The sequence below is a fragment of the Rhamphochromis longiceps genome, linkage group LG11, assembly GCF_057381845.1.
Source record: "Rhamphochromis longiceps isolate RC_006_pf linkage group LG11, R_longiceps_female_GT1.1, whole genome shotgun sequence".
Taxonomy (NCBI): Eukaryota; Metazoa; Chordata; class Actinopteri; order Cichliformes; family Cichlidae; genus Rhamphochromis; species Rhamphochromis longiceps.
In genome coordinates, this window is record NC_140567.1 from 9,053,523 (window position 1) to 9,080,574 (window position 27,052).

Here is a 27,052-nt window from a genome sequence, read left to right on the forward strand (position 1 = left end):
TCTGTAGTAAACATCAGTGTCACAGGTTTAATTAAGTTATTTAGTAACTTAATCATTTATAAAACCACATGTCTTCTATACAAAAAAACAACTTTCCATGGGATATAATATAAAGTAAAAAAAATAATAATACAAGTATACAAATATAACTATTATAATTTTTCACTTAATTCTGTAATTCTGAGAAAGGTGCTATACAGCAGCAAAGGCCTAACAAACAAGGCCAGTAGAGGTGGGTTTTTGTTTTTTTTTAAATGTTAACATTTTGCGATAACTCGGCCTCCAGCAGAGGAACGTGCTCTTCCTCTGGAGACTTGTTTAACTAGACAGAGCATTTCTTTCTCCAGGAAAAGTGGCTGAACACAGCTGTTCATCCAAGCAAAGGACAGTCCTTCCTAATTATGTCATCTTACTGCCTTTCGTGCCTCTCAGTTGTACTACAATCCAAGCAGTTATTTTTAGCTGTTGGTATGTTACCGGGTGATAATTACCTGCGCAGACAAATAATTACACAGTCCATTGTTGCTTAACGTCTGAAGCTCGTGGCAGCCACCTAGTGGTTATGTGTAATTATAACAGTACTCTTTGTTACAGGTTACAATTTATAGTGCTTCATAAATGTTTTTGAAATGATACATTGTGAATACAATGCTTTGTAACATATTCATTTTTTGTTTTGCCTTAATTTGTGGAGAAGACTACACATAAATTTCTGTATGTGCTTTTGGAAAGTGCAGTTATGTGATTAAACATTTCATCAAACAGTATCTCTGAGACAAACTGAGCCTGTATTTATTTGTGCAATATGAAGAAAAAAAACCCAAAAACCTATCCCATACTTCCTTGATGGAAATATCTGCCTCCATGTGGCTCTCAGTGTTTAGTCTGAATACCCTCATATGCATAGTGACTTCCTTGGGTACATCACTCACGGGAGGTCCAGTTAGTGCATTCTGAACAGCACTGTCCAGCTCACTGTTCAACTTCAGACCACTCCAATTGTTGCTCTGGTGCCAACACACATTTCAACTCCAAAGAGCCTTTTCCTGAGTCTAAGTTTGCTGTGCTCACAAAGGATCTTCGTATGTGTGTTTCTGTTGTAAAGAATCACAAGACTTGGGTTCTGCATAGACAGCACTGACTGGTCTTGGTCCATTGGCATGTAGCGCGGGAGTGCAGTAGCCATTGAAGAGCACCCTGTGTGAGGGGCAGTCATACTGACTGTGACTGGATGTCGGTGCAGGAATGATGCTGGAGTCAGAGGGCTGATCTGAGAACGGAGTAGCATACTCAGGCTCTGGAGGAAGTGGCTCTGCATACTCGGGCAGGCAGCCAGGAGTGTCATAATGGCTGCAGGTGAAGGGGGCAGTATAACACTCTTCTGAGGAAGGTTTAAACGTTGAGCCAACTTTATGTCCAATAGGTGTAAGAGCTGGCTCAGCATAGTCTGGGAGGATTAGAGAAGAAAAGAGAAAATGTAAATGTAAGAAAAGTCCATCCATCCATCCATCCATTTTCATCCGCTTTGTCCGGGGCCGGGTCGCGGGGGCAGCAGCCTAAGCAAAGAGGCCCAGACCTCCCTCTCCCCAGCCACCTCCTCCAGCTTATCCGGGGGAATACCAAGGCGTTCCCAGGCCAGCCGAGAGATATAATCTCTCCAGCGTGTCCTGGGTCTGCCCCGGGGCCTCCTCCCGGTGGGACATGCCTGGAACACCTCACCCAGGAGGCGCCCAGGGGGCATCCTTGTCAGATGCCCAAACCACCTCAGCTGGCTCCTTTCGATGTGGAGCAGCAGCTGCTCTACTCTGAGCCCCTCCCAGATGGCCGAACTTCTCACCCTATCTCTAAGGGAGAGGCCAGCCACCCTTCGGAGGAAGCTCATTTATGTAAGAAAAGTCATACAAGATTTTTTTTTCCTGGTCACCTGACATACAGCAAACCTTCGTGAGATCAGAGGTCAAACCTGACATGATATTTGGATCTATCCTGTATCGTGACATTCAGTATCTCCATATGCCGGTATATCATCTCCTAATTGTTGCCAATAAGAACAAAAGCAGCAGAATTTTAAGGACAGTCTTAAAGATCGACCTTTTATGAAAATTAATTACTATGTAATTAATTGGATTTGGCAGTTGATTAGTTTGAGGGGCCCGGGCACATTTACTTACATCGTACACACGCAGACTTTTACATAATGTTTAGGTTCTAAATACTGAAGCTGCTGTATCCTATAACATTTGAGGTCTGCTTTAAAAGCCAGCTTCTTGAAGTGCCTGCACAACAACAACAAAACCTGAATTTTAATAAAATCTGTTCTTCCCGTTATTCATGCCACCCAACCACAGAGCAGCCTGGTCTTCTTTCTGTCAGCAGCTGCTCAGTTTTTCTCTCCACAAAAGTTCAGTTTTATCTCTGCACAGCATCCAGAACGACTCTGGCTTATCCTAAAAGTCACTCTGAATTCTGTGAGGTAGTTTTCCTCTGAAGACTTTCTTGGTGCACAAACAGACTCTACATTTAACAGAGTGAAGATATGCACCGCAACTCCCGTCTGGGTGCTTTTAAAGTCATGGGATTTGTCGGCATTTCCGACCAGCAGAACCGTAGCTCCTAAAAGTTCTTGGTTTGCCAGATCAGTAGGTCACAGATCACTATTTTTATATGATTTGATGGTTTGATTGTTGATTTTGTTCATCTGGATGCAGCGTTTTCAGTGAAATGCGACATCCAGATGAACAACATCAACTTTTTGTAATTTCCTGACGGGGATGATTGAGCATGCATCAAGACATTTTTACACAAACTTAAACACACAGATACTAAAACATGTAGCAGCAGGCTACTTTCGATAATGGGAAAAACTCCACTTCTTGTTTACATCTTGCAAATCAATTTCTGGGAAACTTCTGCTTCTTTTCTACCAAATAGCTGTCTCTAGGACAATGCAGAGCGCTGCACGAGAAGTCTGGCCACCAACAACGTCTCATCTAATCGCAAGGATGAGGGCTGACGGTCTAGCACTTAGATCCATCCAGACTACTCTTTGTCCTCGCAAAAGACGCCGTGGTGTGGGAGGCCTGGACTTTCAAGAGCACACAGGGAGTCTAAGACCCAGAGCTATTTTAATTAGACAGGCTTTACTGAGGGCTTTGATTGTCTTAGCATTGACCGTCTGTCCTGTTTATCACTGGACCTCTCAGAGAAGGGCCCCCTCACTGAGGGAAGGGGTAAGGGAGGCAGAGATGGGACTGCTGGGAGGAGGGGGGGGGGGGGGGGGGGGGAGTAGGCTGAGTGCCCTGTATCGAGCTCCAATTAAAGGGTCTCTTTCAGTGAGCCTCTGTGGACCAAAGAAAGGAATGTTTATGGTGTGACCGGGTGATGGGCTGAGCCAGAGGAAAGAATGGACAGCCCGTGGAGAGAACTGTTTGCCTGTCAGGCTTGGCGTGAGCTACTCAAACTGACCACTGAAGCTAGAGACCATTAGAGCGGGAAAGATGGAGAGCCGAACACTTAACAGGACAAATAAACTTCAAAGGTAGCAGCTGACGACACTTGCAGAAGAACAAAGCAGCACCAGCAACTTCCTGTAATTGATAAAAATGTGAATTCTCACCATTAAGAGGAGGGTTTGGTAGTGCATCGTGGACGTTTCGAACCAGAGGGTACGACTGTGAGCCGGGAAAACTCTTTTCCTTCAAACTCTGAGAACCTACACAAAAATCACAACCATAAAAATCATTGCAACATTAAAAAAGGATTCATAACTAAAAAGTATGTTAAAAAAATAATCTGAAAAGTGCTAGACTTACTTGTGGGGACAGAGTAGGAGTACTTCATTTGTGAATCTTTTTTCCTACAATTTCAAATAACAAAAAACAAACTCAGAGGTTAAATAAAATAATGAACGTTGATATTTCGTGACAGCAATCCATGTATCAAAAATCAGTGACAGTATGTCCATACAGGAAAGTTAATTAGTACATGTGCAGTACCTTCGCTTCAACCAGAATCCAGCCAAAACACAACTGCCACATATCATCAGGCCGAGGGCCACGCCCACTGCTACTATTACTGGCTGACTGGAGGCTGCAAGAGTGCAAGAGAGTCTGCGTAAACAACTGAACACGTGTGAGGAAGGAATGCTGTTATTACAAAGTACAAAGTGCTGCCGATCAGATTAATGGCTATATTAATCTTTTTTCTGAAAAAAAAAAAAAAAAAAAAAAATTATTGAATTTTATTGTTTTATTTATATTTTGATATTGCTAGGGATGATGCAATGATCGGGGACCATTCTTAATTTCGTTGTTCTCATGACAATGACAATAAAGTTTCTGATTCTGATTCTGATATTGCCCTGTTTGCACTGGTGTGACTCTAATCTACTCGTATAAACTTCATACAGGTGAGTTGGTGGATGACACAAGTACATACTCTGTTTTGTTTCAACTAACACGGTGCACTCAGTGGTGGTGGGAGTGGGGCTTGGGAGCAGTGGACCCGAGTTAACTTTGATGGACGGAGAGTCTGTTGGGGAATTATCGAGACAGGAAAACTTCACATCAGGAAACTCAGCTGCAAATCAAACCATGTTAAAAACAAACAAACCAAACTTTATTGTGGATAATCTGGAAGCTTATGAGCTACTGCCTACCACCGCCTGGTGGACGGGAAGACCTCGGTGTGGCCTTACTAACAGGACAGCCCAGGACCTGAATCTGAGCTGAAGCCCTCCCGTGCCAACTCAGCGGCTGGAGGCGGACAAATCGAGCCACCACAGGAGGAAACAAGCTATTGAGCACTCTGAGGTGTCCATCGGCGTAGGCCGGAAACACCTAAGAGCCACAAAGACCAAAATGAGTTAGCATCTGCATGTCTACTGCTTTAAAAAGCACAGTGAAAGCATTAAGCAGAACACCTACCTTTCTTTCTTTGCTTGCAGCATCTTTGTAAAGCTTCCAGTTCTTTCTATCCTTACTAAATGAAAGGATGTAGGATTCCATGTAGTACTCATCTGATCCCGCTGTTACTATTCCTGAAGAAAGAGAACAACGCTTGTTTGATTTTGTTTCAGATCAATATTCAAAAAGAAATAAAAGGCTTCATGGATTTTAAACAACAAAAATAGTCCATCTCTGATTCATGAAATCACAATAAATTGCTTAAACCAAGCATATTTTGTACACATACTTATTGTTATTTTTACCTGTGATGTTGCTTCTATCGCTCAGCTCCATCTCCACCCACGGGCTCTGATCACTACTGTCTGCTGTCCAGAGCAGGAAGTTATGGCTGAAATCATTATTTCTGGCGTTCCTTGACTTTGTCTGCTCTTGACTGTTTTTATCAGCAAAAGATGAGGCGTTTAAAGCAGAAACAGCCAAGTTGTTGTTACACTCTGTTCTCGGATCAAAGGAAAACAAACAAACTGATGAATTATAATTTGAGCTTCATAGTAACACTCGCCTACACATTTTCATTATAAACCACACAGATTCATGTTCCCTGTGATGAACTGCATGAAATCAAGAAAGTAATGGACACTGTTTTGCCTTAAAAGCGAGAAGAAGAAAAAAAAAAACCCTAAACAAAATGTGCAGAAATGAAAATCGCTTTATTTAAAGAAGCTAAACAGCAAACCGGTTGTTTCAGATAGTAATGAAGCCTTTAGCTTCAGCGAGGAAGAGCTGTGTTTGCGCTACTCCTGCTGTTCTCATCTTTTCTTTACTTCCTCTTTCCCACGCTGTCCAAGTCTTCTCGCCCACTATTCTATCGTCATCACTCCGATCCACTCGGATTCCTGCCCACCACCTCTGGGTGAATAGGTGTCGGCTTCCTGTTCTTTAAAACTCACTGCAATTCTGTCACTCTGCCTTTCATGTAACCCATGTCCCCCCAGTCTCCATAACATCCTGGATGTTCAGAGTTTCATCCAAGGTCTTTGTTTGCCATCTGCTCCACCACCTGTGTTTACACTTCAGGGGTCCATCCTATTTCCTACCTTTGTTGGAACACCGCTCAGCCATGCCGAAGGTCGTCTAAACACTTTCCTCAAACATCGTGAACATTAAACGTCATCATCTGAAGTTATACAACCCCAATTTAAAATAAAATAAAGTTGGGACACCGTGTAACATGTAAAAAATATGTAAACATTTTTAATAAACAAAACAAAAACAGAATGCAGTGATTTGCAAATCTCATAAATTCATTCACAATACAACTTGGAAAATGTTTAAACTGAGACATTTTACTATTATATTAAAAATATGAGCACAATTTAAATTTGATGGCAGCAAGACGTCTATTAAAAAATAATAATAAAAAACACGTTGGTACAAAAGGCTGGAAAAGTAAGTGGCTCTAAAAAAGAAACAGTTGGTGGAATTTATGCAACTAATTAGGTTAATTAGCAACAGGTTAAACCTCTATCGCGCAAAGAAGAAACCATATGTGGACAACGGTCGATGGTACGGGGGTGTCAGTGCATATTAAATCGAGGTCTCCACATCTATAAAGGCCCCACCAGTGCTGAAATGTATATAGAGGTTTTAGAGCAACATGCACTCCCATCCAGATGACCTCTACTTCAGGGAGGGCCTTAATAATCTCAGCAAGACAATGCTAAACCACCTGTGAGAACAGAAAGGCTTCAGGGTAGAAAAGTCTAGCTACTGAAATGGCCTGTCTGCATCCCGTACCTTTCACCAAGTTAAAACATTTTGAGTTAAAAGAAGCAGATCCAGAATAAAATATGGCTTTACGAGATCAGCAAATCACTAGATTCTGTTTTTATTTGGGGTTGTGAATGTAAAGTCAGGCTCATACCTTGGATGAAAAGCAGCTTCTTTTCAGAAAGTGATCCCCTGTCAAAAGAAGTGAAAAAGAAATATTGATAATCAATGCAAATCAGTTACACTAAACTAGCAGCTACACATTTCCACAAGATCTCATTTAAAATGTGGAAAACAAACACATACATTTTTGAAAGGACTCCATTGGCAAAGGTGGATTCATACAGTGTAAGGCTTCTCCCACGATTCACAGTGATATGGCCTCCCAGACTGTCAGATGTAGCTCCTGCATGGACTGCAGACTTGCACAGCACCGAAGTCTGTGGCAGAAGAGAGAGATGGAGCCTTTTCAGACATGTATTTGATAAGAAGCACAGTACAATACAGCTTTTCCTAATGAAATCTGCTGCGCTTACATCTCTGTAACCATACTCAGAGTTCCCCCACACGTCCCCTGTGACCTTCTTGCATCCTGCAGGGCAATACACGCTGAGAAGGAGCAGAACAACATGTGAGAAATACTTGCAGCTCTACTGAATCGGAGATGAAGACGCAGAGGTCCACGGCTTACCTTAAATGCTGCGAGCTAAAATGAGATCCCCGTTGTAAACATGAAATGAGATCTGAAAACAAAAACAGAAAACTTCAAACGGCGCTCCTCAAAATGAATCTTTTTTTAACATTTTGACAGCATGTACGGGTGGACCATGTGTCTCGGGCTTACATAACACCACCTCGGCATTCGCTCAACCACACAAACAGACAACAGACTGTGTGAGACGGTCTGGGATGCTACAACTGTGCTATAGTCAGGCATGAGTGGTCATCACTGTTGATGTGACTAACGCCTTTGTTACTGTGAGCAAAGCGAAAGGTCCATGTGTGATCACAGCCAACAGACAGTGGTTTGTATGTCTGAGTACAGACTTAGCTCCAGACACTGCTGGATTTCATAAACAACTGAGCAAAAACAGGAAACTATGATACATAGTGCACAGTACACAAGGCCACAGCCGGGAAAATTAAGACTTAGTCTAAATATAGGCTATTCAGACTAAGTAAGTAAGGCTACATGGTTATTTTAAAAAATACCCAAGGAGAATCTGATATTGTGTATCATTTAGTGAGATTTGTGGTTTAATCCATGAATAAACATACCGGGTGTACGCATGTCACAACTGGCCGGGGTACAAAGAAAAACAAATTAAAAAAACCCCTGAAAACAAGAAACAAGTAGCCGCTGGGTTCAGAAGCCTTATAGCGACGAATACAGGACGGCAGTGGGCTTGGAGTGGTTAACAGGCTGAAGAAGAGGAGGGGAGGAGAGCTCGAGACGGTCCAAGTGACAGACTGAAGCTTGAGGCCTCATTCCATTCAGCCCGAGAGAAGGAGAAGAACTCCTGCTCTCTGAGCAAACACGCCGGAGCCAACATGGAGGCGATGGAGGGTGAATGCCAATAAGCAATGACTCATACACTCACGCGCACGTCAACACACGGGCAAATGTGTTATACTGAAGGATAAATAGTCACAGAACAGCTAGTGTTATGATTGTATCAGTGTAAACTTAAAAAAGATCTCTCTCACAACCCCACTCGCACCTATATAACATATAAATCAGGCAAATAACCATAACGTAACATAATGTAACAGCCTTGTTTCCCCTTTAGCTTCTGTGCTTTAGTGTGTGCATTTATTATATATGGTGCACAGTTGATTTTAAAATCTGTCACAGGCTCATCCCTGGCCCTGCAGATTACCCAAGGCCAGAAATGCTCTGGTGTTCTGTGGTTTTATTTCCTTCTGCGTCAAATTTACTCTGCTATAAATAAACAGTGAAAAAAATAAACCAATGCAATCGGAATAACAAAGAAGCTTCCATCAAAAGTTACCCAGCACGACATCAGTCAGAAGGCATAAATTATAGAGTACCTGGCTGCTGATCTGTGGCATAAGAGAGCAGAAACCCTCGTCCAGAGCGATGTGGGCCCGACTTGAACATTATTGTTACTTCATTGCTATTAAATGTCACATTCTTCCCGGCTGCATCAAGCTTCCCGCACAGAGGACCTGTGAACACACATTCCCACAAACTACGTTTATAAAGCACAAGAACATAAATACGTCTGTCAGCACACACGCCGGTGCACTATAAACATCCATTTCCAGTCCTTAATAATGAAGATTTGACAGTCTGTTAGACAGAAAAACACTAAAACAAAACAAAAAGAAGTTTCTGTAAGAAAGTGAGGCGCTGTGAAATCTGATGATGTATACAATAGTCAGCCTAGTGGAATATCTCTTGAATCTCTCAACCCTTAATTTGGAGCAACTTTTATGCCCTCAGGATACGAAGCAGCTGGTTGCAAAACCTACACGTCTCCTGTGAAATATGGTTTGCCTTTTCTGTCAGTGCATCAACACAATGGCATGTCCTGAGTGAGTTATACAATCCAGACTGGAAGATCATCAGTAATGAGCGGGAACAAAGTCTCTGTCAGTAAGTATGTCAATTAAGATTTGATGAGGACACGGGAAAGTTCTCATCAGACATCTGGTGTGTGACCACATTTTTGTATTCCCCTCTCCCTTAAAATGTGTATTTATATATTTTAAATTAATGACACAAGACATGTCGCTGTTCAGTAAAATAAGGATGAGAACAGTTTGACCTTTGACTTGGGGCAGGAACCATGAGACAATACCTGCTGCTGCTAAAACTAATGTGCATGTGCCTGAAAGAAAGAATCTAAAGAAGTACATGAGGTTGTTTAAAAGACAGACTTTGATTTCATTTACTTACTAAAAACAGGATTTGTTTGGTTCATTGCCTCAGGGTAACATTATGCAGCTAGACCACTTTTCTTAGGGCAATGATGCTAAAGCAGTGCTTCTAAACTCTGATCCTTCCTTCCTCGCTCCACAACACTTGATTATCTGGTTATCAGGCAGCTGCAAGCTTTTCATTCCCAGCTGCAAAGTTTGTGTGAGTGGGGGTCACAGGGAGAACCTGCGGGGTAATGTTTTGACAGCACTGACCTGTCGCTTATGTGAGCTGGCAAACAATACACTAAAATGGACTTTTAACAACTTACAAGAAATGGACACAAAGTGATTTTATGAGGAAAAACTACGATTGGACAGCGAGGGTCATTCCCACAGTGGGGTCAGCAAATGTGATGAGAGTGACAGGGAGTGAAAGGAGACCCTAGAATCAGGTCTGAAGGGTCAGTTCAACCATACCTATGTGATGTGGAGAGAGCTTGAAAATGAACTTGATGTTTATTAAAATAAAAAAGAAATATTTAAGTAAATTTGTTGACTGATATGTCAGAGACCCCCAAACTCTCTACAATATAGTAAATTCATTTATTCTCCCACCAAAAATGTTAACTTTATTATTTATTAATAAATAAATAAAACAATCAAGAGGTGTGCTCACCCAGGCTGTGCTCTCCGTTTTTGTCTGTGATCATCACAGAGCCATTGCTGCAGCCTGGACTGCTCTCAACGTCAAAATCTCCAAAGAGCAGTCGCAGCGTGCGCCCCTGTGGTACACGAAGCCTCCACTTACACCAGGCGTTACTGGGGTAGGTACCCGGATAGTTCTGGGAGGCTACGGTGCCCGTCTCTGGTGCCAGCAGCGTATGTCCACAGCCATTACCTGACACAAAACAAGCACTATAAGAAAGCTACAACAAGAAAAAAAGGGCACAGTTCACACGGTAAAAATTAAGATTAACTTCTAACAACTTCTGATTTCCTTTTCTTTCAGTTTCATGTTTCCTAATCACTCACTTCTAAAACCGATACAGAGGTCTTAACCCATGCCTCATTTATTTAAATTTTCCTTCCAAGGAGCCAGATTTTCTTGTAATGTTGTTAAAGGTTTCTTGAGCGACAGTGGCTGTCTCTTCACCGACGCTCCATCCAGACCAGAGGAATGTTTTCCTTTTATTTGTTTGTCAGGCCACTTAACGCTGACCTATGAATCATTCAAACATAAAAAATACTGGTGCTACCACTGCTACCTCTCAGCCTCCGAACAGATGCACTTGTGAAAATCCTGAGTGATTTTTTCGAAAAGTTGACCACTGATATCAATTTTAAAATCCTTGGTGACTTCCTTCTTGAGTTATCATGTTTAACTGCTTAAACTTCTCCATTACTAACATTTTTTCCCGGCACTCATCTCAGCATCTTTTGCCTTTTGGTCACAAATCTTTACAAACTGAGTCAGCATCTAGTTGATTAATATTTTCAACTGTTCAGCTGCTGACGGCAGTGAGCAGAGTGGAATTATAGACCTTAAGGAAAGCCAAAATGACATAACCTGAGACGGCTACGTAACTGGCTCTCTTAATTAAATACAAATATTAAAGGCTTTGTTAATACACCATTTCAAGACAGATGAGCAACGAGTCTAATCTGAGCATGTACGGCAGCTCAGGGCATGCTTATCCTTCTGTCATCACGACTTTTTGAAATACCAACAAGGGAAGAGCTCAACTGTAACACCTGTGACCAGCACGTTGGATACAGAGCAAAACATAATTGTTTAAGATTAAGTACCAAGAGGTGCTTTTCCCCAGGCAAAAGCAAGGAAGGAAAAAAAAAGCATAGTGCTGATATACTACATCTTGCTATGACTAACACTTGAAGAGGAACAGAAAACACAAACATTCAGATGGTTTAAGATTCCTGTTGGTCACAAAAATTTTTTCCTACAGGAGTCACACAGAGATTGGTGTTGCGGGGGTGACAAGCTCAGACACTAACACTCCCTGCCCTCACTTTTCACTCCCCCAAGTAATGTGCTCCAAGAATGGTCAAAACCTGAGGAAGGCACCAGGGTCAGTCTGAGCCTAAACACCAGCGCTGTCCTTGCTTCCCTTAAAAGGCTCCTGAATATTTGTTGACTGGAAGTTACAGGGTAGCCTTCCATTCGCCCTGTGTCTCCTCCTGCATCAGCCGAGCTGGTCACCTCCTTCCCAACAGCACTTCAGTTCCTCATATCATAAGCCTTCAACTGTTATTGTCCCCCCTCAATTCCCCAAAGGATTCCCTGGAAATACCGCAGCCACATACTGTAACTCTGGGCAGCAGAGCATGGATCTGTCACCTTCCGGAGGCCGGCCACGGGGGACTTTTCCCAGCTTTAAAGAGGGCGTAATGTTGGGAAATGTCTGGGTGACCAGTAATTGCCCCCCTGATCACTGGGCTGTTTCACCCACAGTCTGTTGGGTTCGTGTTCAGGCTGTTCTGACCTGTTTAGAAATCTCAGGAGCTAAACCACATAAAGCTTGGGTGTTAGGATAGCAGACAGTCCATCAGAAACACGCCAGCAATATAGTTTTCCACTTCATGCTTTGTTGGCAGGTCCTTACAGGTCCACACTAGCAGACAGGATGTTCACCTATGCTACCTGTCACTACATCCCCTTATTCAATCCCGGAGGTAGAAATGTTTCCCCCAAACCTAGGCCCCACCAAAGCTGGGGCATAGCATATTTGCTAAGTTAAATAATGATGTATCCAGGGCTTAATCATCTTCCGATGTGCGGAAATCAAAGCCCCAGAGACAGACAAAAACAACACTGAAGATTTGTGGTATGGCTGACTGGTGGAGTCATAGTCTGCAGGGCAATAGCTTGTTTGTCTATGTTTATATATGGTCACTGTGATTCATAACAGGCCTGACTGATGTGTTGAAAGAAAGAAAAAGACTCTGGGAAAGGATTGCTGGGATCACTAGGTACACACGGGCAAGGAAAGAGTTTGTAAAAACTGTTAACATGACTTCCAATCGGCGACCTTTGCACCTAAATACAGACACATTAATGCACTTTAATTCTGGCTTAGAGCCATAAAGATGATCGGAACAGCAAAATAAGTGTGGATGTGTACAGTGCAGAATACAGGACAAGGTATGGTGGTCTTTCCAACAACAGTTTCTGATGAAAATGCATTAAACAGCAATAGTTAGCGGGGTTATATGACAACAACTATCTTAAACACAGCAGAAATGTGTTTTAAAGGAGGCTGCCGACTGGGTGCTCATCCTACGTCATCAGTCTTGATTATTAATAATCGTGCGATTAATTTAAAGAAAACGGGGGAAACTCTTCAAACCAAGCGAGTTACTTATCAGCTCTAGTTGCAGCTAACGAAATGTGCGAAAATCCGTCTCCCACGTCACAATCCTTATCTTATCAAAAGCGTCAACATAACAGACGTTTTCTTACCCTCCTGGCCGCGAACACACACCGAACAGACGCTTAAAGCGATCCACAAACCGCCAATGAAAGACTTCACAGCATCCCCGATGTTTTCGCACTTTGCGAGCATGATTTCCAGGAGCTCGGCGAGGAAAAAGTAAGGTGCATGCCTCGCTGACTCGAGGGGTCTTGCTTCAATAAAAAGTTGGAGCACAGAGTACTGGATATTTACTATTGGTCACGAGTGTCGAACCCCGTCTCCAATTGGCTCTCCTGAAGCGTCAATCAAGTTGGTGTCCGGGATTCCATTCCCAAATAGGGCTGGCCTGATCCGTAGGTGTTCGCTGACCTGAGACCAGCCAGCGGTAGCAGTGCTTCTTATTTACGCTCATTAGAAACGATGGAAATGCCGAACCGGGATCTTTATTTGAAGATGCGTGCGTGTCAAAGGTGGAAAGTGCAGTTTTAAAGCAAACATGAAACATTCAGAAACACCTCGTCTGTTCGCTTTATTAACTCGCCCGAATTTCCGTTCTCAGTCTAAGTGCTAAGACTGCCATCTTCCGGTGAATTCAAGGCAACAACAAAAATATAACAAGCGCCTGTTCTAGAGCCACGATTAATCATTTTCCTCAAGATTTAGAGGTATGTATTTTTTCTTTAATCTTACGTGTGTTTTTCTATTATTCCAGCCTTTTAATGTCTTCGTCAATCAGTTAGTTCTTCACTTTAAAAACATTTCTGCTTTGACAAGTGCTTTTAAAAAAACATCGTTTTGTCGCTGTCCCAGGAGACTCCTGTCAAACGCACCCAAATTATGAACAAATTGAAGTATTTATTCACTTAATGCCATGAGTCCCCAATCAAAGTATCAGAGTATTCATGTGATCTAGGAGCACTCTGACTGTCATTTTAAAGAAGAAAGACTGAGAGGCCATGCATGCATTTATCATCTGGTTTAAAGTTATAGACTGGAAGTTATCAGAATATTGGAGATGTGGGTCTGTTGTACCTGAGAGAGAGCTGGGGCATGCTCTGGTCACGACACACATGAACAGGAGAGCTGATCCTGCTGCACTACGAGCCCCAATCTGGGCAGCCTTGATGCTTCTGGCTGTAAGGATTACACCACCTGCTGGTGTGACTCTCCAAAGGTCACCCCAAAAAAATCCCTGGTCCGGTCCATGCTTGTTAAATATTATTGCATTATTATTGCATCAACACATTCTTCGACCATCAAGACCAGGTGTGGAGTGTAAAGTACAATATGTATCCAAAATTATTTATTATTTATATAAATGATATTTGTAAGGCATCTGATATATTAAAATTAGTATTATTTGCAGATGACACAAATATTTTTTGTTCTGGGGGGAATCTAAAGGAGCTGCTGGATACAATTACTTCAGAAATGTGCAAAATTAAAAAAATGGTTTAACAGGAACAAACTATCGCTAAATCTAAGTAAAACTAAAATGATCTTATTTGGGAATTCCCTTAGAAATGCACAAGTGCAGATTCATATAGATGGTGTGGAAATTGAAAGAGTACTTGAACATAAGTTTCTTGGTGTGATTATAGATGATAAATTAAACTGGAAGTCTCATATAAATCATATACATAACAAAATTTCAAGAAGTGTCTCAATCTTGAGTAAAGTAAAACACATTCTGGACCACAAATCACTCCACATTCTCTATTGTTCCCTGATTGCACCGTATTTGAATTACTGTGCAGAGGTTTGGGGCAATATTTACAAATGTTCGCTATCATTCAATCTTTATATTACAAAAAAGGGCCATAAGGATAATCCATAAAACTGGTTACAGAGATCATACAAATCCACTATTCTTAAAATCAAAAATTCTAAAATTCACAGATCTGGTTCATTTTCTCACTGCACAAATTATATATAAAGCAATAAATAACCTGCTTCCTGACAATATTCTAAAAATGCACGGGTATGTTGGTATGGGTATATATATATATATATTTGTAGGTTGTGTATCCCTGAGGTGTTAATGGGGTTGTTGAAAATGTGTATATATGCGTATGTGTATATACGTATGTATGGATAGATAGAAACATATATGTATATATATTTTTAAAAAAAATACACATGACATATAATGTAATTGCAAGGAGGTATTTCTGTAGTCTATTGATACTAGATAGTGGAAAAGGGGTGGGATTAAATAAGCTTATGCTTCTTCCTGCTCCTTTTTGAACATGAACGTTATTTGGAGTTGTGGTTGCTCGTTTTCCTTTTGTTTTGCTTTGTTCATTTGTCTCTTTTAATTCTATTTTGTTGTACTTTTTCAACATGTTCAAAATAAAGATTCAATCAATCAATCAAATATGTAGGTGACGTGAGGGTTGAGCCTGTCGTATTAAAACCATAAAGCTACACGTGTAACAAACAAAACCCAGATTGTTGAGCTAAGATATGTAATTTGTGTAATAATAATGATACTACTACTACTAATAATAATAATAATAGTTCTTGCGGATTTTCCCTGGATTGGAAACATGCTCTGAGGCTGGAAAGCTTTCAGCCTGTGCACAGCCGTGGAGGCGCTCAATAAGAGCAGTCTGACCGATTTACACATCGCGTGCGAGCCAACCGCTTCTCGTGACAGCGGGACAGATGCTTCTCAGGCAAATGCTGCCTTCACTGCAGGAAGTCTAAGCGAAGCAGCACTGCGCATGCTATCGCACTTCTCTGACGACCGGAGGATGAATTATCCCCTGCTGTAAAACGGTGAGTAAAACTACGACAATGTCTACATACAGTCGCAGGTAGAGTGTGTGGGAGTTTGACACGGGACACGGTGTTTTGTGCGCCTTTTTATTTTTATTTTTTCAAAGGACAGGGTCGCGCGTCCCTGTCGGGGTGTGCGTGCCTCCGCACCAAGCAGACGTCAGTTTGAGTGGGTGCAGGAGTGTGAGCAAGGCACGCAACTGTTCGTGCTGTATGAGTTGGTGATCCACACTGTGTTAAGGCCACTTAATACAGCGTGGAAGTTATTAATCAGTGCTGTTATCTGCTCTTTACTGCATAACAAGCCTGCCAGCCACTGTGTCTCTGCTGTGGAATCACCCAAACAGTTTATAAATGAGTTTCTCCTCGGTGCCTTTCATATGTATCTGCTATCATCTCCTACTTATGTTGGACTGAAGTGATATAATAGAGAGAACCAGGCTCGAATGATTGCAAAGGCACTTTATTTATTATTAATCGGTAGCTTTTTACCCTGGAGCGGTTTCCCATTTCGCACTGACCGTATATTATCACAGTCCAGTGGGTACTTTGTTCACATTTGACCACTCCATAATGTGATTATGTGCCAATTTTTAAAGCAAATTCTTAAGGTGTTCTGTAGCCATAATTATAGCACACACATACACATACATATAGGCAGGCTACATGGCAGCATGCTTTGCAGACTGCTTTATTTCATCTGGTAACAATGCTCCTGCAGATTGCATTTGTTCAACAGACTGACTGATCTGATGTCAGATTATTCCTTTGACTGAATGAATTAAATAGATGAATATCCTTGAATAGACTTTGCTGTGTTACGTTTGTAGGCAGTGCTTTAGTAAAAGCTGTAAGCTTTTGTTTCAGTATTTACGATGTTCTTGTGGATTCTTAGCAGCAGCATAGGAAGCAAGGCCCGGTGATGTGAGGATTATGTCATTTTAAGCCCTGTATGGACTCATTTCTATGACAGTTGCATGCAAGAAAAGGCTGTTAGAGGGGGTGGGTGGGTAAAACTCAGTGATTTGCATGTGCATTAAAGCGTGCACACTTGTTATGTGGACGTTAACACGCCTGCTCGCCCTTTTCTGTCTGCAGCTCCGAGAAGAGAGGTGATGGCGGGTGCTCAGGTCACCGTGTCTTCAGAGGAGGTCATGACTGCGAGGGAAGAGGAGGGAGAGCACAGCAGTACTGAGCAAAAATCTCAAGTCCTCTTGCACCTGCAGCCCGTCCTGCATGGGTAAAGTGGCTCGTATTAATATAAGCGCTTTGTTTGTGTGAAGAGCACAGTGATCTTTGTGTTAAACAAATTATGTGAGATACATCTGTTGTTTAATGCAGACTTAATTCAAAGAACACAAAATCAGGCAGGTATACAGAAGATGACCACATCCTAAAGTGAGACACCTTAACAACTATATTATATTTAAAGGCAACCTTTCCAACTCTTGCTAAATAAATACAATGAGCATAAAAGGAAACTGAAGTTATTGTTATTTCACTGTTGATTCTTTTAGCTAACAGTCTTTGAGTTTCAGTATGGATGCATTCACAGATCGAATAGAATAGAATAGAATAGAATTCAACTTTATTGTCATTGCACATGCACAGGTACAGGGCAACGAAATGCAGTTTGCATCCATCCAGAAGTGCTTTAGTGATATAGATATATTACAATATATATTAGCAATAATATAGATATGTGAGTATATTACAGAAATGGGTCTATTATGGTATGTTATAATGTACACGGTATGAAGTATGTTGTGAATATTCTATAACTATAAGTATGTACAGGCTGTAGTGAGTACAAGCTATGTACAGGATATGAACAGGATATAAATATGAAAAACTATACAGAATATGAAATAAATAACTTTACAGAATCTGGGATATACAGCTATACAGAAATGGGAACTATGGAAGTTGTAAACAGTTGTAGGATTAAAAATTATCGAATGTACAGAATGATTATTTACACAGAGCTATACAGTAGTGCAGTTAAGATAAGTGAGATATAATTCCTACAGAGGCTATATAAAGTGCTAGTGGTTGTGAGTGGTGGTTCAGTCCATGTTATTATTGTGTGTTTGAGGGTACAGTTGTCCATTGTGGTTGTGTGTATGTTCAGTCCATGAGTTTAACGTGGGTCAGATGTCAGGAGGCAGAGTTCAGGAGTCTGACAGCTGTGGGGAAGAAGCTGTTCCGGTACCTGGTGGTCTTAGTCCGGAGGCTCCTGTAGCGCCTCCCATTGCCATAAAAAGACAGATTTTTTGGGGGGAAAATGTCATTGACAGGCATACCATCATGCAGGCTGACCTTCCTTTGACTATAGTAAAAAATCTTCCTTTATTATGCACTGAGTAGCACTGGTGGCTGCCAGTATTTTTATTGTTTGGAAATGTTTGGCTTTAGTTGATTTTTTTCTTAGTTTCAGTGTTAGTTTTAGACTTCTTAAATTATTATTGTATGGAGGCTGAGATTCTTGTAGACATCCAAAGTCTCAATAAAGACGTCATCAATGCTTTATCAGGCAAATTGTAAAAGTTTTTTTAAAGCAAACTAACAAATACTGACACTGAGGATATTTCCTCTATAAACAATACAAATGCTTTACAGTCCCACATAAAGAGTGACATCTGGTCGTTCTGTGTATACATGCAGCCAACTTGCACGCATTTTAAGAATATTTCCAAGGCTTGCGTGCAATAAATAATTATTTTATATGTGTGGATCTGTCGCCCTCTGCAGGATGAATGATGACATTGCAGACACTGGCACTACAGTCCTGGCCATAGAGACGCATCATGGTGAATGACACAAAGACATTGCAACTAATTGCTGAACTGAACCTTTCAAACACACAGCTTATTCAGTCTAACCGATGCAGTAAACGGAATAATGAATCTCTCAAGCTTCACTGTCATGTAACAGATATACACGGAGAGTATTGACAAACCTCCTGGGGTGTTTGACGATTCTGACTTTCATTACTGCAAATGCACACTGTAATGCCGCTGCAGGCGGTCATGGCGATGTTTGTGTTCTGTAACGTTTAGATGACAGTGAAGCAGATGGAGATGAGGTCGAGTATGGCTACCCCATCACTTGCGGAGACAGCAGGGCGGTGCTGCTGTTTAAGAAGTTTGTGTGCCCCGGAATCAACGTCAGATGCGTCAAAGTAAGTTGATGTTTAGTGTGATCGTTTAATTATTACCTTATTATTACTGCAAAATTAATTTTTGAAAACCTTTCTCCGCGATGGCATTTTGGTCCCTTCTGTCTTATTACTCTCTCAGAAACATAATGTGTGCTGTCCTCCCTTTTTTTTTTTTAACAGTTCAATGACGAGCTCATCAGTCCTAAGCAGTTTGTGCATCTGGCAGGGAAAGCTACTCTAAAGGACTGGAAAAGAGCCATCAGGCTGGGAGGAGTAATGCTCAGGTAGACTCATATAACTTCTTTTTGTCTGCTTTTTGTTGTAGAGCGGCGCACAGCTAAAGTCTCACTCATATAATTTGCAGCTGCTTGGAGTCTGTCAGGGTTTGCCGGTGCATTCCAGAGGCAGTCTGTAAGTGGCATTATCATGATAGCAGGATCAAATAGCACGGATGCAAGCTGCCGAGAAATACTTCTCACCTCTTTATCATGTTTGCGCTTGTTGTTGGTATTACTGTGAGATGGTACACAAAGCTCAAAAGGCCCTATCTGTTCTATTCATCTTCATTCCTCCAGAGGCCAGATCAAGGCACTCTGTGTCGAGCACACCGCTGAGAAGCTATCAGGAACTCACTGGAAATTCAGTCCTAACATCCCCCCGTAGCTACGTAGCGTAAATATTTTCCTGGAAACTTTGCAGTGTTAACCTGGCTCTCCCCGTGCAGGAAAATGATGGACTCCGGCCAGATAGATTTCTACCAGCATGACACCCTGTGCAGCAACACCTGCCACAGCACTAAATTTGATGTGCTGATCAGCAGAACGCGGCTTCCTCCTGGGAACTCGGTGCAGCCGAGCCTGTCGTGTCTGGCTCTTGACCCTGTTGGAGGGCAGGTGTCTCCCGTGACAGGTAGATTTCAGTTGGCATTCAGTTTGCTGCTTTTTTTTTGCCTCCCACATATGCTTGGGCTGCTGCGGCATCACTCAGGAAACAGAACCTAAACCCTTTGGAAACCACTTGAACATTTACAGAAAAGAAACACAGCCTTAGGGGTTTTTTATTTTTTGGAAAGTAGTGAACGCTTTAATAAGCTTGACGTTTAAATATAAACATCAGCAATAAAAAGTTTGCTTTTAATGTTTACCTCACCACCGCACAGAAGAAAATAAAATCCAGAGAGGAGTGGTCGCATTATGGGTTTCACTGCATTTTGTTCCCATTTCAGAAGATGCACATAAGGCGGCAGAGGTGCAGGAGAGTTTGCAGGATAGGATTAGTGCAGCAGCAGAGTGGAGCAACGGTCCACGGAGGCTTCTAAACCCTGTAACAGCCAATGGACATGCTACCAAAAGAAAGCTGGCTGACGTACCTGGTAATTATAAGAACACGTGCATACACTGGGGTGCTTGTTGAATAGATTAATAAACTGCATAAGGCAGGTACGCCCTATTTTAAATAAAGATAACACCCAGATAATTACTGTTCAGCGGGAAAATCTGTGCACAATCAGTCACTGTTGGAACCGGGAAAGCAGATGGCATCTCCTTTCATGATAGCCCACACAGCAGCAAACCGCTCACCTCTACTGCTCCACTTTGGGTGTTTAAGCAGTCGCCATATGGGTATATGCTCTGTTTAGAAGCCATTTAGTGGCTTACTGCAGTTTTGGGCACAGCACATGGAGCATGTGCAAGTCACATGTTTAACTGCAAATGTCTGTCAGGTTATATGCTAGAATATGTCCTGTAGGCTCCGGCATCATGAAGGTTTTATTTACTCCTGCCATGTGTTACTTTTCCATCTGTTAAAGGAAATGTTTCTTAGAAATGTTTGACTTTAAAAGTTTCAATGCTATCATGGGTGGAGGCACAACTTCAGCCCACAGATCTTCAAGAGGTTGTATGTCTGTGAGCCCTGAAACCTGCCCTGAAGGGTTTAAATGAGTCATCCTGCAGTCCATTTGTCCCTTGTGTCACACCTCTTGCAGCATCAATTGTTTGACCCCTCCACCAAACCACTGAACCTTTGAATCTGCAGTTGTACCATTCCTGCAGACCGTCCTTAAAGAGCTGCTGACCCCATCTGACATTTCTAAGTGCTATTCTAACCAAAACTTTGATTTAAGGGTGTTTTAAGTGACCTTATCAGGTGCTCTTTAAAGTAGATGACAGTAGATATCGATGCATCTTTAGCCTAGAGATGCATCGATATTGGTACTGTGCAAAAGTCTTGACACACCCATCGTTTCTTTATATTTTGCTAGGACAAAGGGAAAAATGTGCCGAGATTTACTAAAATGTCAAAACATACATTGAAGTATAGTATATAAGTCAAAAACAGAGTTTGTAAAGTTCTAACAAGCTTGTAAGTCAATATTTGGTGTGACCACCTTTAATCTTCAACACAGCCTAAAACCTCTGATTCAAGCTTTTTTCAACTTTTCTTTAAGTAGTCTCGAGGAGGTTCTGGGCTCTGGGGAGGCCGATCCATGACCGATAGTGTTCCGTTGTGCGTTTGGTATCACTGTGATGCTGAAACATGAAGCCAGTGTTAGTCAGATTCTTTCCACATGGTATTACATAGCGGATCAAAATCTGATGGTGTTTTTCTGTGTTCAGAATTCCATCAAGTTTGTTGACACGATCTCCAACATTTCCATGAACCATGACAAAACCTTTCAATAATACTTTGCATATCAAACCGTGACATCTTTGGCATCTTCCATAAATCTAACACAGGCTGCTTGTAATAAACTCCATCAAGATACAATTTAAAATTAGTTCTTTGTCACGTGTAATGTTTTTTTTTATGCTTGAAAGATTCACAGGTCAATGTTAAACGACTTAACAAACAAAAGAAACATTCCACTAAAATCAGGTCAGGTACAAGGACTGGACTGAAAAACGTTTGAAAGACCTTCAGAAAACCTGGACTTGAACTGCTGCTCGCTTTAAAAATATTTTAAAAAAGTCTAGTTTCCTTGGAAGCAAAATAAAACGAAATAAGGAGTGGCTCAGCAATTTTGCACGGAACAGTTTGTGCCGATTTAAAAAGGTAAAACGTGTGGTGGTATTTTACAGATGGTTTTAATAATAAGAATAATGTTCAATATTGATATCTGAATTTTTTTACTTTCTAAAAATAGGTATAGGTATCGGCTCCAAATAAATTGTCAGGCTCTCAGTCCGGGTCCTCAGTAAAATAGCCTGAGATGGTTTAGTGAAGGGCAAATTGAAATGTGTCACAGCACATGGAGTGCTGCTTGTCATAGGGCTTAAAACATATAGCCAATTCACAGCTTACACCTCTACTCCTCTATCAGCTGCTGAAGAAGTGCGCTGCTTCTCTGTAATGCACGATGTAAAGAAATGAATGAATTAAACTTCGGAGGGCCTTAAACGGTATTTGGAATATCTTCACCAGACATTCTGCATTTATCTCGACAGATTTTAAGCAAACATGAATTTGCATGCATTTCATATCAAGCGTCTTTGACATTTTTACCACTTTCATGCGCTTGACTTGTTTTCCTTTTCTTTTGGCAGATCTCCAGTAATTCTTCATTCACTCTCAAATTCGCCTTGCCCTCCTTTCTCTCCTCTTGGAGCACCTCTTTTCTGACCCATTTTCACACTCTTTTGTCGTTCCCTCTGTCACATATTTGACATCCTCTCTCCAACTGCTGCATCACTCCTATTTCCTTTATCTCTGTATATTTGTTCCCAGTGTTTATCCAACCCTGACATATTCTGTTTCTGTTTTTCTTCTCTCTTTTCTTCCTCTTTCAAAGCTCTGACTCTCTCCAAATTTCACCTCCAACCCTATTTTTCTTGCTGCCTGTCCCCACAGCAACACAAAGCATTGTATACTTTTACACAAACTAACAAAACGAAAGGACAAACATGCACACACTTGCATAGATTTCTTGATATCCCATTATAACGCCCTACCTATTTGACCTCCTGTAGACGGGGTGTTGACTCTGTGGAAGGGTGTGGCAGACTGCGGGATGATGGGGGAGGTCCTATCCAGCCTCCAGAATGAACTGTTCAGCACTTTTAAGCGGGTGGAGCTTCGCAGTGAGAACGGAAACCTGCAGGAAACAGGTAAGTGCCCACAGTGGTACCCATCTAACCTCTGGACTGTGAAAAATGATTCAGTGTTGATGTTAATAAAACGTCAGCTGAGTCAAAACTTGAAAAATCAGGTTTCAAAAAGATTTTCAATAAAGGCCCCGCCAGCTAAATCTTTGAAAATTCATTGCTATTGATTTTGCAAACAGCTGACTTCATTGTGGACAAATCATTCAAAAGCCTTGTAGCTGACTCTTGATTATTTTGTTAGATGTCATGCTGCTTAATTCCTTGTGTGAGATGTTTGGGCTTTTGGATTCGGTGAAACAAGCCACAGACCTGAGGCGCAGCCAGACTGAAAAGAAAAAGATCCATAACAGTGTTTATGGTGAGAAAGCATTCAAAACTATCACGCGGCACATGCAGAGATACCCCGATGAAGCGAATTAACGATAATTTTCTTCTTGTGTAGACTTCGATGAGCTCTCGGAGGACAAGGGGAAGCAGAGCTGTGATAAAGGGACATCTAAAAAAGCCGCATCACTAAAACACCCTCGAACTCAGCGTAAAAGCAAGACGAGCAGCCATCCCCAGAGCTCGCTGCCCTCTGTCAAATCAGCCACAGCGATCCAGCCTCATTCTATCACAGGTTTATGTGCTGCATCTTACCCTCATCTCACAATAAACCCTCAGCTCTTTGCCCATTTCTCTGCCTACACCAGCCAGCGTTGTCATGCTGAAACTGGCAGGACAGACAGGGATGTCCACAGTGCCACGCTGGAGGGGGACCGAGAGATCAGTGAGGCAGACAACCAGGAGGCGTTTCATGGGCTGGGAAGGGAAGGCAACAAGAGAAAGGACACATCAGGGATCCACAAAGAACCTGGACAAGGGAGTGTAAAGTTTTGGGAGGGATCTCATGTTAGAAGGGACGAGGTGACAGAAGGCTTGCACGACATTGAAAAGGTGATTATGGGGAGAAAGGCATCAAAGAAACATAAAAGTAAGTGAGGCAGACGACCCCAGAGGGATTCTGCGGGACTAATTGAGGGAATGTGCCGGGAACTGAAAGAAGACACGGAGCGGAGAAACAATTAAAAACAATATGACTTTGTCAAACTCTACTTTTTCCACAGTGAAATATGCAGTACAGACAGCGGTTAGTGGGGTTGTCTTCTCACACAGACGCTTTTTAATGTTCTTAAATGGAAATGCTGGATTTTACAGCATCAGAGGTAATACAACTGAAATGACTCGTCGATTAAGTGACCGACTGTCCCAAACCATTGTTCGAGTCATTATGGGTGTCATAATATGCCCTATTTTGCAATACGAAGATTTATTACTGCTTTTTGAGATTTTATATGACACCAGCACTTAACAGAAAAAATCATTGACATTTCAGGTGACAATGAACGTGTGCTGGTCTGGTTGTTTTTTTTATTATTATCACCCACATAGTATCAGTGTTTCCAATCCTTTACAAGTCTGCCGTCTTTGATGACACTCTTCCTCTAGCTGAACACTGTCACTAATTAATGATAGATTTTTTTAGCAACTTGTAAAATACTTATTTTGTTACTTGTGTTTTGCGATTTATATCTTTTAGATTTTGTGAAATATTTCTCACTCAGGCTGTGATTAGGATTTGACCACCTGCAGACACATCCTGCCTGAAGATGTATGGCTCCCAGTTTCTAATCACGCCCCTTACACTGAGTACTAACAAATACAGAATCTTGCAGTAACTATCCCCTTGCTAGTTAAAAGTAAGAAGGGAGAAATAGCCATCAAAATGACCTTGAGCGATAATGAATGCATTTTGAATAAAAACCTTCGCATTTTGAATTTTTAACAGCAGCAGCGTGTGAGTTTTCTTCAAGCGCTAACTTCACACCACTCAATTTACTGATCCTTTTTAAAGTCAGGGCGTTGATGGAAATTGGAAAACGTTGGTGGTTAATCTACTGACCGTACAGGCAGGAAGCCAATAAATTGCGCACAGAGGTCATTGTTTATTCAAAGTTTCCCTGCTGGTTTTAATCTCAGCGGCTTCATTCATCTCATTACTTCTCACAGTCAGATTGTTCTAACGTCTCACGCGGACACCTGTTACCTTACTGACCTCCTCACAACAGAAACGAGTGTATTTGAACAGCTTATCAGCCTGCAGAGGAGGAAACACTGCTGCTGTGAGTTCCCTGATCACTGTGTTGGACTTGCAGTTTCTTTTTGACAGCCGGTGGAAATTGTCCTGTTTTTTAAGGTATCGCCGGTTTGACTGACCGATCTTCAGCGTTTTAGGCCACACACAGTGAAGTACAGCAGCCTTCTCATGTTTGCCTCCCCGTTGCGTTTCGCTGTTTGTTTGCTTTTCGAGCTGCATGCCGAGGCCGCGTGATAGACGCTGATGATTTGCCTTTGACAGCTTCTCTCAGAACTCTGATGATATGTTATTATCGATTCATGCACAACACTGCCTGGGCAGATGTAGTTGTTTGTGAGGCAACGTGAGTGGCAGCTGATAAAATGACTTTCATCGTAGTGCGGTTCTCAGCATCTCCGCTGACACCTGTCCTGCTGTTGGATTATTCGAACAGTATTTTGCAACATTCTATTAAGTTTAACACAAATTAAACTATAATGGAGAATTCTGAGCTTGTTTATATAAATTGCTGCTCTGTGGCTCGAATACTTGGAAGAAAAGCTCTGCTGTGCATCACGCAGGTGTAATTAGAATTGTTAGCCTGACATATATTGTGCTCCTTTGGTTAAATTAAGTAATCGGCTGAGCGTCGTATCATTCATCTGTCATTCCGGGCTAACGGCATTAAAGTCTGCAATGTGCTCTCATGTTTGGACTTAGATGCATCTCTGTGGACACCTTTAATTTAATCCACGGCCTTAGTGCTCACACATCGCAGCAAAATGAATGATGATTAGCCTGCTTAATGGCATCTTGATCAAATTGGGGGTCCTGGAGCAGCAGCTAAACGTGTCAGCTTTTAACCTGAACAAGAGCGACTGTCACATCAGCACTTACGCAAGACGTTTAGGCTGGGAAGAAAAAAGCTGTAATCAAATACAAGTGCACACGTTGCTGGATGGAAAGAATATCCAGGAATTCATATTCAAATACACAACTTGTGTTTTCACACACACCAGACAGGACAAGCAAGACAACCAGATATGCATTTATATGTATCAAAGTCACGGTGGGGTTCTTACCTCTTTCCATGTAGTCGCTCCATCTGTGTTTTATATTTCACTCTGCATGATACCTGATTTCTGCCGTCCATTATATCAGGTGGACTCCAACAAACACAGCCAGCTGGGGTTGGAGAGAAAATGTAGTCTCATTAAATGCAAATTCAATGCACACAAGATGACAGACCACATAATTTATGGAGAGATATGCTTTGCACCTGTCATGGGTAGGCGTGAAGGCATGCTTACCTGTCTGTCTTGTGTGAGTATACGTCTTACCTCAGCTGTAAAACAGTCGCTAACATGACAAAAAAAATCTTTTTTTCCAGGATAGTTTGTGCATTACTTGATTCATTAGTCCTCAGGTTGCTGATATGATTTTAAAACATGATTTAGCATATTTAAACAGGAGTGAAATTAAAATGTTTAGTTTTAATTCTCAACTGTGTGCAGTGATGTAGCTTTAGCTGGAATAATAAGTAGGCTATTCCTCCGCCTGTAGGCATTGTTATCAGACTCCTATACCTGTGTTTGGAGCCTCTGGCCAGGGAAGATTAGAGAGCTTCTCCTTAACATTAAATATATGAAAAGTATCTCACTGTCTGAGCCAAATCTAATCTCTGTGCCTGGACCTCTTAAAGCAGCGTGACTAACCTTTCTTTAAATCTTACAATCTACTTTTACACATGAGATAGCACTTTGAGGCAGTGAGGTCAAATAAAAGAGTCGCAAAAAAGTGATTGCCAACTAAAGGGTTCTCACAAACATACAGGTATAGAGACACACAATCTCTCACATTGTGGGGTTTTGCTTCGCCGACGTTTGAGCACCTCGGTG

At 41.7% G+C, this 27,052-nt stretch overlaps 2 protein-coding genes across 3 annotated transcripts; one reads left to right on the forward strand and one right to left on the reverse strand.

The window, feature by feature from the left end:
• Positions 1-769: 769 nt before the first annotated feature.
• Positions 770-13,223, reverse strand: LOC146658534 (discoidin, CUB and LCCL domain-containing protein 1). The gene is made up of 15 exons (XM_085422196.1): positions 13,042-13,223; positions 10,240-10,461; positions 8,730-8,867; positions 7,369-7,420; positions 7,214-7,286; positions 6,984-7,117; positions 6,832-6,869; positions 5,210-5,401; positions 4,926-5,038; positions 4,658-4,838; positions 4,438-4,530; positions 3,996-4,089; positions 3,813-3,856; positions 3,617-3,712; positions 770-1,447 (listed from the first exon to the last, which is right to left on the reverse strand). Exons 1-15 carry the CDS (start codon positions 13,142-13,144, stop codon positions 1,068-1,070), a joined length of 1,953 nt encoding a protein of 650 aa, XP_085278322.1. The 5' UTR covers positions 13,145-13,223; the 3' UTR covers positions 770-1,067.
• Positions 13,224-13,338: 115 nt separating this feature from the next.
• On the forward strand, positions 13,339-25,652 carry LOC146658535 (glucocorticoid modulatory element-binding protein 1-like). Of its 2 annotated transcripts, none has more exons than XM_085422200.1 (11): positions 13,339-13,464; positions 13,554-15,775; positions 16,874-17,015; positions 18,527-18,585; positions 18,835-18,956; positions 19,116-19,219; positions 19,660-19,844; positions 20,161-20,307; positions 22,904-23,041; positions 23,280-23,396; positions 23,481-25,652. In XM_085422200.1, exons 3-11 carry the CDS (start codon positions 16,891-16,893, stop codon positions 24,017-24,019), a joined length of 1,536 nt encoding a protein of 511 aa, XP_085278326.1. In that variant the 5' UTR covers positions 13,339-13,464; positions 13,554-15,775; positions 16,874-16,890; the 3' UTR covers positions 24,020-25,652. The 2 variants fall into 2 exon arrangements, with proteins under 2 accessions (XP_085278326.1, XP_085278327.1); XM_085422201.1 differs by having other exon boundaries at positions 13,357-13,659; positions 15,554-15,775.
• Positions 25,653-27,052: the final 1,400 nt, after the last annotated feature.

What these genes read in the sequence shown, in the direction of transcription:
- LOC146658534 (XM_085422196.1), bottom strand. Translation starts at nt 13,144, where the DNA reads ATGCTCGCAAAGTGCGAAAACATCGGGGATGCTGTGAAGTCTTTCATT. An exon ending in TTTAGCTCGCAGCATTTAAG is followed by an intron (nt 7,287 to 7,368) that starts GTAAGCCGTGGA and finishes GCTCCTTCTCAG; the next exon opens with CGTGTATTGCCCTGCAGGAT. An exon ending in ACCAAACCCTCCTCTTAATG is followed by an intron (nt 1,448 to 3,616) that starts GTGAGAATTCAC and finishes TAATCCTCCCAG; the next exon opens with ACTATGCTGAGCCAGCTCTT.
- LOC146658535 (XM_085422200.1), top strand. Translation starts at nt 16,891, where the DNA reads ATGGCGGGTGCTCAGGTCACCGTGTCTTCAGAGGAGGTCATGACTGCG. An exon ending in GGCCATAGAGACGCATCATG is followed by an intron (nt 18,586 to 18,834) that starts GTGAATGACACA and finishes TGTAACGTTTAG; the next exon opens with ATGACAGTGAAGCAGATGGA. An exon ending in GATCCATAACAGTGTTTATG is followed by an intron (nt 23,397 to 23,480) that starts GTGAGAAAGCAT and finishes CTTCTTGTGTAG; the next exon opens with ACTTCGATGAGCTCTCGGAG.